Consider the following 10632-nt stretch of genomic DNA (forward strand, 5'->3'; position numbering starts at 1 on the left):
TAAAGTGTAATGGCTCAGGTAGTTGATGTATGAAGTTGGCATGGAATTGGCAGGCTTGGCACATTTTGGCGTATTCCAAGCAATCATTGACCATGCTTGGCCAGTAATAGCCCATTCTTTTGAGCTGGAAGTGTAGCTTTGGTTCAGACTGATGCGTTCCGCATACGCCTGAGTGTGCTTCTTCTATGGCTTGATTAACTTCTTCCTTACCTAGGCATCTTATAAGTATTCCTTCAAAAGAGTGTCGGTAGAGTGTTCCTTTGTAGTAGAGGAAGCGAGGCGCTCGTTGACGTATTTCAAAGCGGTGTCTAGGATCGTCCAGAACCTTTCCATGCTCTAAGTAGTTGTTCAACGGCTGTCTCTATTCTTCAGCATCGACTAGAAGTACTGAGATGACGTTTGTATCATCTAGTAGTGTTTCAGTGACAAGCGGGATCAAACATCTTGGGCAAACTGGCATATCTACATCTTCACTTTCTCCTAGCGCCATACTTGAAGCTAAGTTAGCGAGAGTGTCCGCCATTTGATTTTCTTTTCTTGGCACATGTTCTAACATCACGACCTCGAACTTTCGTAGTAGTTGAGTTGCTAGCTGGAAATACAGGATGAAATCATCTTTCCTCACTTCATATTTAGTCAAGAGTTGATTGATTATGAGCTTGGAGTCACCATACACTTGTAGCATTGTGATTTCCATGTCGATCACCATTTGGAGTCCGATAATTAGCGCTTAGTACTCAGCGACGTTGTTGGAGTGCTTGGTACTCAGCGATGTTATTGGAGCATAGCTCACTTAGTTGGAATGAATAGGGTAATATTTGTCTTTGTGGTGACATGAATACTACTCCTGCCCCTACTCCGTCTGCTCGTCCTAATCCATCGAAGAACATTGTCCATGTCGGGAAGATGTTGACGTAGAACACCTCATCATCAGGCAAGTCGTTTGAAATTTTCCAATCGGCTAGGATTAGATGATCGACAAGGAAGTCTGCTAGTGCTTGTCTCTTGATGGATTTAGCCGAATGTAGATGATCCCGTACTGATTAAGAAGCAATGCCTATTTCACTAGTCACCCTATCAAAACTAGCTTGGACATGATGTATTTGATTGGGTTAGCTTTAACAGCCAAGTAGATGGTGTAAGCATGCATGTAGTGTCTAAGCTTTTGGACGGCAAAGACTAAGGCAAGGCACATCTTCTCGATTGGTCAGTAGTTAAGCACGACATCAGTGAGGGTTCTACTTAGGTAGTAAAGTGCTATTTTCTTTTGGTCTTCATTTTCTTGTGCTAAAAGTGCTCCAATGGAATCTTCTTGTGCAGTAATGTATAGGATGAGCAACTTTCTAGGCATATGAGCTCCTAAAACATATGGGCTTGCCATGTACCTTTTTATGTTTTCGAAGGCATGGCGGCAAACATCATTTCATATAAATGGAAAACCTTTTTTCATAAGTCGATTGAAGGGTTAACAGTGTCCAGCGAGGTTAGAGATGAAACGTCTAATGAAGGTGAGTCATCCTTGTAGACTTTTTAGCTCTGTAGATTTCTTAGCTTGGGTATGCTTTGAATGGCCTTAATCTTTGACTGGTCCGCTTCAATGCCACGGTGCTTGACAATAAAGTTGAGGAACTTTCTAGAAGTGATGCCAAATGCACACTTCAATATGTTCATCTTGAGATTGTAGTGCCGTAGTTTGTCAAACACCATTTGTAAATCCTTTAAGTGATCGAATCTCTTCTTGGTCTTGACAACTACGTTGTCTACGTAACATTCTGCATTTTTATGTAGCATGTCGTTGAAGATCTTTTGCATGGCGCGTTGATATATAGCTCCAGCATTCTTCAAGCCAAAAGGCATTACCTTGTAGCAGTAGATACTTTTTGGAGTGTGGAAGGCTGTTAGTTCTTCATCTTCGGGAGCCATGCGGATTTGATTATATCCAGATGAGCCATTTATGAATGACAGCGTTTCTTAGCCGATGGTCACGTCCACTATGATTTCGATGATTGGCAAGGGAAAGTCATCATTTGGGCAAGCATTGTTGAGGTCTCAGAAGTCTATGCACACACGTATTTGTCTAAATTTCTTAAGGACAATAATGATGTTGGAGATCCACTTAGGGTATTGCACCTCTTGAATGAAACCTGCTTCGATTAGTTTGACAATCTGGGCCTCAATTTGCGGGATGAGTTCGAATCGATAGTGTCTTTGAGTTTGCTTTATTGGTCGCGTTCCAGGCTTGACTGCAAGACAATACACGACGATGGTAGGGTCAAGGCCGGGTATTTCTTTATAAATCTAAGCAAAGATGTCTTTATACTCCTAGAGCAATTGGTAGTCCACACTTAGTCATACACTTACGAAGATAGGCTTCGGTTCCTCGCTTGTGCCTAAGTTGAGCTCTTTGAGATCATCAATCGTGGCTTGTCCCTTATCTTCGAGTTGTGGTGGCACAACAGTGACGTCCTCCTCGAGGATTTCTTTTTCTTTGTCTTTTTGGATTGTGATGTGGAAGACGTCTTGGACCTCCTCTTCAGTGCCGTCCTTTTGGGCTTGTTGGTGTGAAGATTGGCTAGTGTGGATGATGGTGCATTTCCTTACCTTTAGTGGTCCTTTTGTGTCAACCTTCAAGGTTGCTTGGTGTTTCATCCTTAAAGGAATCGAGCTTCGAACGTCGTCTTTTCTGATAGATGGTCGGGCTTTTCTTCCTTCAACATTGTCTTCCTCTTTTTAGAAGTTTCATTGGTTTCTTTAAGTCTTTCCAAGGCTGACCGTCGTAGAGGAGAGCTAGTTGTGTTTCTTTGTTTCTTAGGTTTTGACAACCTTTCGAAAACAGAGCTTTGGGGTGTTGGCATGTTAAGCCGCTTGAAGACGAAAATGTAGTCTTGACCACCAATGCGATCAAGTGCTGAAATTTTGGGTTTTGAATGATTTAGTCTATCAAAGACTGATGCTCGAGGGGCAGGTTTAGGCTCTTCTTGATTTTGTTCAATTCTCACGCTGATATGTTGAGCGTTAACGTTTTTTGCTTTGCTTGAAATCTTCACGGATGTTTTTGGTGTGAAGCCAAGTCCAGCTTTGTTGTTGTCAACTCCATAACCATGCTCCTTCAACTTCTTCTAAATCTTGGTGAGGTCACGTTCTTTATAGTTGACGATGTTTGCATTTTTCTTTCCAAGATTTGAAGGGGAGGCGAAATCGTACCCAGCCTTTGACATGAGTTTGTAGGCATTTGGGTCGAAACCTTCTTCTGTCCTTTTGGTTGGAAGAGCGCTCGGTTCTGCCCCCTTTGGCAGGGTTTTACGAAGCCTTGTGGTGGTTTTGAAATTTTAGCGTCTCCTAGCTATGTTATAGGTAAAAATGCGTTTATCTTGAACAACTTTACATCGTGCTAGTGCAACTATGTGTTGGCTTTGCTTGTCCCAGTTTCTAACGAGGATTGCCTATTCCTTCTTCTCAATATTGGGATGTATCAGAAGACGAGTGTGCTTGGTCCTTTTGAAGGCGTCACACTTCCTTTGGGTGTTGCGGGCTTAGCAGGCTCATCATCGTCTTTGCTTGAAGATGACACGACTTCCCTTTCTTGCTCTTTGGGCACAGCTTGCTACTCCTTCTTTTTTGGTGTGGCTTTGCCTGTGGACTTGTCTCAGTTGAAAGAGCTTCGGGCACCATTTCTTCATCCATGTAGAACTTGGCATTCGCGAAGTGTGACTCAACTTCAATGAATGGCTTGGTGTCGCCTTGTATCACCTTCACCCATTCTTGGTAGAACTTTAGGCATTGGTGGAGGGTGGATGGCACCACTCCATTCTAGTGGATCCAAGTGTCACGGGCCATATGTTAAAAACAAAGAAATCGCCCAAGACATCATATATCTAAGCCCATAAAGCCTTGTCTTCATGGAAGCTTCTGGAACATCCTGGAAAAATCAAGAACATAGCGGAGCGTTCAAGATAATCTAGGGCATTCCGGAACATTCCACACAAGTGTACAAATTTAAGCCTCACTTAGAACAATCTAGATTAGGCAAGTTGTATCTAGAACTATGCTAGATATTTTTGGATGAAAGTAGGGAATTCTAGAACCCTCCATTGAGGAGGTGACTTAGGCCTATAAATAGGAGGCAAGGCCATTTGGCCAAGGCATCCAAGAATTGTAAACAATTGTAAAGTTCTCTTCAGTTTCAATACAAAGCTTCCTTTCTCCCATCTTCTAAGTGATTTTATCATTCTCCAAGCTATCTTAGCTTTCTTTGTGATTCGATCCGGGGAAGCGAGGCTTCGAAGGCTTACTTAGCTTGTTCATCGAGGTATTCAAGTCTAAGTGCCGCACGGGCGGAAGGCTTAAAGAGTCATCCCGTGACAGCTGGTATCAGAGCCTAGTTCGCGAATCACTTGAAGGAAAGTAGGATATGGCAAGTGGAGAGATGGTGTCCGGAGTCTCCGAGCTAAGGGAGCGTACTGCCGAGGTCCAAGATGTTGCCAAGAGCAAGCCAAAGTTAAAGGACTTGCAAGCATCGATGGAGACCATGGAAGAGCGACTCGAGAAGGTGGAACGAACCATACTCGAGTTCGATACTCGACTTGATGAGGACGTTGTCGACAAGGAGGAAATCCAAACCATGGTGGACAATGGTAAGGATGAACTACGTGGCTTGGTGGAAGGGCTACGAGATGAGCTCCTTGGCGCTCTCAACACCATGGTAGACAAGATACGGAGGGAAGTCCAGGTTCACCTTGACAACATAGAGGCAAGGTTTGTGGCGCTTCAAGAAGAGATAAAGGACACAAGGGAACTTAAGGGAGATGTGGCGTTTTGTAAAGAAGCGGTCGTGAAGCAATTCGTGCAAGGGCCGAGGGAAATCAAGGCGTTGGACTCCAAGGTAATCGACTCCTTTAAACCCAAATCCTATAATGGGAAGAGGGAAGCAAAGGAGCTCGACACATTCGTGTGGAACGTGGAGCGATACTTCAAGTACCTGAAGCTTGAAGATGACGAGTCCAAAATCTCAACGGCAACCATGTTCTTAGCTGACAATGCCCTTATGTGGTGGTGTCGCTGGAGCATGAAGATTGAGCAAGGTACGTTCTCCCTCACCACTTGGGATGAATTTAAGAAAGATCTTATGTTGCACTTCTATCCCCAAAATGCCAAGTACGAAGCCAAGGAGAAACTAAGGTGGCTCAAGCAAACGGGGAGCGTCAAAGACTATGTCAACGCCTTCGTGAGCTTGTTATTCGAGGTGCCCAACATGTTAGAGGAAGACAAGCTTATGTATTTCATGAGTGGATTGCAAAATTGGCCAAAACTCGAACTACAAAGGAGACACGTGCAAACATTGTCTGATGCCATTGCCCCTGCCGAATCCTTGATTGAGTTTAAATCAAGCCACCAAGGTGATTCCAAGTCCACGGGGAAGAGGGGTAACCATGAGAGAAGTGGGGGAGAACATAAACCGAAGGACAAGGCCGAGACAAGCAAACTGAAGGAGAATAAAGCCGATAAGCATGACAAAAGGAAAGGTAAGTCTTGGCAACCCATTTGTTACCTATGCGACGACCCTCACATGATGCGAGATTGCCCACAAAAGAAGGCCCTTAAGGCCATGACTTTCAAGGAGGACAAGGCCGAGGAGAGTAATGATGCAAGGATGTGATGCATCCGGCTACTGAATGCCATCCAGACAACCCTCCCACAACCTAAGGCTCAAGTTGGGGGAGGATCATTGTTCGTCGACGTCAAGACTGGTGACAAGACGACGCGTGTGTTGGTGGATACGGGAGCAACCCACAACTTCATGACGTCGAAGGAAGCCATTAGGCTTGGCCTCCGAGTCACAAAGGAGCCTGGTAGCGTGAAGACGGTAAATTCCGCTGCCACCCCCATTGTTGGAGTTGCGCGCAATGTACAAGTAGACATTGGCACATGGAAGGGAAAGATCGACTATACCGTAGTCAAGATGGACGACTATGGCATAGTCATTGTGTTAGAGTTCATGGACAAGGTACGAACCTTTCCCATTCCCTTCTACAATATCTTCTGTATCCTAACCGACGGAAGACAACCTTGCCTGGTGCCATTGGAAAGGCAAGCCAAGAAGTGTACCCAGCACTTGTCGGCAATTTAATTTGCCAAGTCTTGGAAGAAAGGCGAGGCCACATTTCTTGCAACCCTAATGTTGAATGAAGGGGAGGAGAAGCACGGGCCTTTGCCGAAACAAGTGGAAGACGTCCTTGTGGAGTTTGCGGACGTGATGCCTAAGGAACTGCCAAAGAAGTTGCCACCAAGGAGAGAGGTCGACCATGTGATTGAGTTGGAGCCTGGTGCTAAGCCTCCCTCCAAATCACCTTATAGGATGTCGCCACCCGAGTTGGAGGAATTGAGGAAGCAACTCAACGAGCTACTTGATGCTGGCTACATCCAACCCTCCAAGTCCCCATATGGTGCACCCGTCTTGTTCCAACACAAGAAAGAAGGTAGCCTAAGGTTGTGCATCGACTATAGAGCATTGAACAAGATTACCATCAAGAACAAGTACCCACTTCTGTTAATCGCCGACTTATTCGATCAACTTGGTGAAGCAAGGTACTTCACAAAGTTAGATCTTCGATCGGGATACTACCAAGTGAGGATAGCCCCTGGAGACGAATCGAAGACGGCGATGGTGACCAGATATGGATCGTTCGAGTATAAAGTCATGCCATTTGGTCTGACCAATGCCCCCGCAACATTCTGCACATTGATGAACAAGGTATTCCATCCTTATCTTGATAAGTTTGTCGTGGTTTACATTGATGATATCGTTGTCTATAGCAAGACATTGGAGGAGCACGTCAAGCACTTGCGCATAGTGTTCAAGACCCTTCGGGAGCATGAACTCTATGTCAAGAAGGAGAAATGCTCATTTGCCACAAAAGAAGTAGAATTTCTTGGCCACAAGATAAAGGAGGGGAAACTTATGATGGAAAAGGGCAAGATCAAGGCCATTCAAGAGTGGGAACCGCCGACCAAGGTACCAACACTACGATCCTTTCTAGGGCTAGCCAACTACTATCGGAGATTCATTAAAGGGTATTCAGCCATAGCGACACCCTTAACAGACCTTCTTAAGAAAAACAAGGCATGGGAATGGACGGACCGGTGTCAAGAGGCCTTTGAGAGGTTGAAGAAGGCCCTAATGGAGGAGCCTGTACTAAGGTTGCCCGACCTTAGCAAGCCATTCGAGTTGCACACTGATGCTTCCGACTTTGCCATAGGAGGAGTGTTGATGCAAGAAGGACATCCGATAACCTATGAAAGTCGCAAGCTAAACAATGCTGAGAAGAGGTACACGACCCATGAAAAGGAGATGACCGCCATCGTCCATTGCCTTAGAGTTTGGAGGCATTACTTGCTTGGTACCCCATTCATCATCAAGACGGACAACGTTGCCACTAGCTACTTTCAAACCCAACAAAAGCTCACACCTAAGCAAGCAAGGTGGCAAAAGTTCTTAGCGGAGTTTGATTACAAGCTAGAGTACAAGCAAGGAAAGGAGAACGTGGTGACCGATGCTCTAAGTAGACGAGTAAAGTTAATGGCTACGGTACTCAAGCCGCAAAGCCATCTCTTGGGCCGTGTCCGAGAAGGTTTATCACATGACGTCCAAGCCAAGAACATTGTGGAGTTTGTCAAGGATGGGAAGACAAGAAGGTTTTGGCTTGAGGACGACTTGCTATACACTAAGGGCAAGCGGATCTACGTCCCAAAGTGGGGAAGCTTAAGGAAAGAAATCCTTAAGGAGTGCCATGACTCAATGTGGGCAGGACATCCTGGCACTCACCGCACGTTGGCTTTGGTGAGCGATGCTTATTATTGGCCACAAATGCGGGATGATGTAGATTCATACGTGAAAACTTGTCTTGTGTGCCAACAAGACAAAGGGGAACAAAGGCAACCGGAAGGACTGTTGGAACCACTTCCCACCCCATCAAGACCATGGGAGTGTTTAACCATGGATTTCATCACACATTTGCCTAAGTCTGATGGATGTAGATCTATCTTCGTCGTGGTCGATAGATTCACCAAGTATGCCACTTTCATACTTGCACCTGTGGAGTGCACAGCCGAAGTAGCTGCACACTTGTTTCTAAAGCACGTGGTGAAGTATTGGGGTGTTCCGAGGAGCATAGTCAGTGGTCGAGATGCTCGCTTCACAGGTAGATTTTGGAAGGAGCTCTTCAAACTACTTGGCTCAAAGTTAGACTTCTCCACAGCTTTTCATCCCCAAACTGATGGACAAACGGAGCGGGTTAATGCATTATTGGAGACTTATTTGCGGCACTATGTTAGTGCCGATCAACGAGATTGGGCTTAGTTACTTGATGTTGCCCAATTCTCTTATAACTTGCAACGTTCGGAGTTGACGGGGAAAAGTCCGTTCGAGTTGGCTATAGGGCAACAACCCAGCCGCTTTCAAAACCGCTAAGGAGTGGGAATTAGCCCACGAACTTGCTCGAGCTCATTTCGAGAAGGCTTCAAAGAAGATGAAGAAATGGGCGGATCGTAAGCGAATGAATGTGGAGTTCCAAACTGGCGACCAAGTCTTTGTGAAGCTCAATGCGTCTCAGCACAAGAGTACTCGTGGCTTGCACAAGAGCTTGTTGCGGAAATATGAGGGACCATTCCCTATCATCAAGAAGGTTAGCAAAGCTGCGTATGTTGTGGAACTCCCACCCCGCCTCAAGTTTCACCTGGTGTTCCATGTGAGCAACTTGAAGCCTTATCATGCAGACGATGAGGAACCAAGCCGAGGTGAGTTTCATCGAGCACCCCCTTTGATGACGGAGGCATTTGACAAAGAAGCGGAGAGCATTGAAGCCAAGCGTGTCGTGGTGCGACCAAGACAACCAAAGCATGTGGAGTACTTTGTCAAATGGAAGGGGCTACCATACTCCAAAGCAACATGGGAGAAAGAGACGTCCTTATGGTAATATAAGGACTTGATTTAGACATTCGAGAGGCAAGAGTCGACGAGGACGTCTACGGCTTAAGTGGGGGAGGATGTCACGGGCCATATGTTAAAAACAAAGAAATCGCCCAAGACATCATATATCTAAGCCCATAAAGCCTTGTCTTCATGGAAGCTTCTGGAACATCCCAGAAAAATCAAGAACATGGCGGAGCGTTCAAGATAATCTAGGGCATTCCGGAACATTCCACACAAGTGTACAAATTTAAGCCTCACCTAGAACAATCTAGATTAGGCAAGTTGTATCTAGAACTATGCTAGATATTTTTGGATGAAAGTAGCGAATTCTAGAACCCTCCATTGAGGAGGTGACTTAGGCCTATAAATAGGAGGCAAGGCCATTTGGCCAAGGCATCCAAGAATTGTAAGCAATTGTAAAGTTCTCTTAAGTTTCAATACAAAGCTTCCTTTCTCCCATCTTCTAAGTGATTTTAGCATTCTCCAAGCTATCTTAGCTTTCTTTGTGATTCGATCCGGGGAAGCGAGGCTTTGAAGGCTTACTTAGCTTGTTCATCGAGGTATTTAAGTCTAAGTGCCGCACGGGCGGAAGGCTTAAAGAGTCATCCCGTGACACAAGGCATTCCCAAGAGCAAGTTGTAAGAAGTTCTAGTGTTAATCATGTGGAATAGCGTGCTTGACTTGAGTACACTAATGGTCATATCGACTCAGACCATGCTCATCACTGTTTGTCCTCCTTGGTTAAAACCTTGGATTAAAAGACAACTTCGGGATAATTCATCTACCTTGATGCTGATTGTAGTCATTGTTGACTTTGGCATGATGTTTATGGCCGATCCGTCATTCATAAGCATGCGGTTGACTTTGTGTTCCCTTACGTACCTAGAGACAAAGAGATGACGGTTGTGAGACTTTGATCCCAACAACAAGTCTTTGTCAGTGAAGCTGATTGCGTCATGGGCAGCACATCATGTGGCATCTTATTGGCTAATCACAGCGCCTCCTCAATGCTAAAGTATGATGCCAAGCTTTCTTTAGGCGTAAAAGTTTTCTTTTCCTCGATGATGATAACTTTGCCCTTTGAAGGCCCTTCTATCTCTATTTTAACCATGTGACAGGCAACGGTAATGTACTGTTGGAAAAAATCCCTCGAGAAGTACTCGTGCAAGGATATGGGAATGCGCAGCTCTTGCTCCATGGGTTCCCCATTGTACGTCGGCTTAGCAGCTCTTACATTTCTCTTGGGCTTCCTATTGTTATGGCAGCAGTGTTTTCTCGCTTGTTCCACCTTTGGCTTTGCGACTTGTGGTCTTAGCTTCCTTGTCTTCTTGTAAATCACTAGTGTCCACCCCTCTTCATCATCGGTAAGTGCACTTTGGTCACTTGCCCTCAACGATGGTTGTGTATAATGTGTCGTGTAACTTTAGCAAAGATGAGAATGAGCATGCATTACTTGGAGAAGCATAAGATCAAATGATCCAAACATAATTGCAGTAGTGTGTGTTACGGCTATGTCTTCAAGGTCGAGTTCAATTTGCCTTTATTGTGCCAGCTTCATAATGAGCTATTTGAGGATGAAGAACTTGCCAACAGGATGGCTCACAATACGATGGTATTTGCAGTACCTATGATCGTTAACGCAATTCATCTCTTTAGGGCGCTTG

At 45.1% G+C, this 10632-nt stretch overlaps 1 protein-coding gene across 1 annotated transcript; it reads left to right on the forward strand.

Annotated features, from left to right (window-relative positions):
- Positions 1-8525: 8525 nt before the first annotated feature.
- On the forward strand, positions 8526-8972 carry LOC139191369 (uncharacterized). The gene has a single exon (XM_070812163.1). The coding sequence runs from the start codon at positions 8526-8528 to the stop codon at positions 8970-8972; it is 447 nt and encodes a 148-aa protein (XP_070668264.1).
- The last annotated feature ends 1660 nt before the right edge of the window (positions 8973-10632 follow it).

The sequence above is a fragment of the Malus domestica genome, chromosome 02 (assembly GCF_042453785.1).
Source record: "Malus domestica chromosome 02, GDT2T_hap1".
Lineage (NCBI taxonomy): Eukaryota > Viridiplantae > Streptophyta > Magnoliopsida > Rosales > Rosaceae > Malus > Malus domestica.

Bases quoted from the DNA above. Each gene is read 5' to 3' on its own strand.
- LOC139191369 (XM_070812163.1), top strand. From the start codon at position 8,526: ATGAAGAAATGGGCGGATCGTAAGCGAATGAATGTGGAGTTCCAAACT.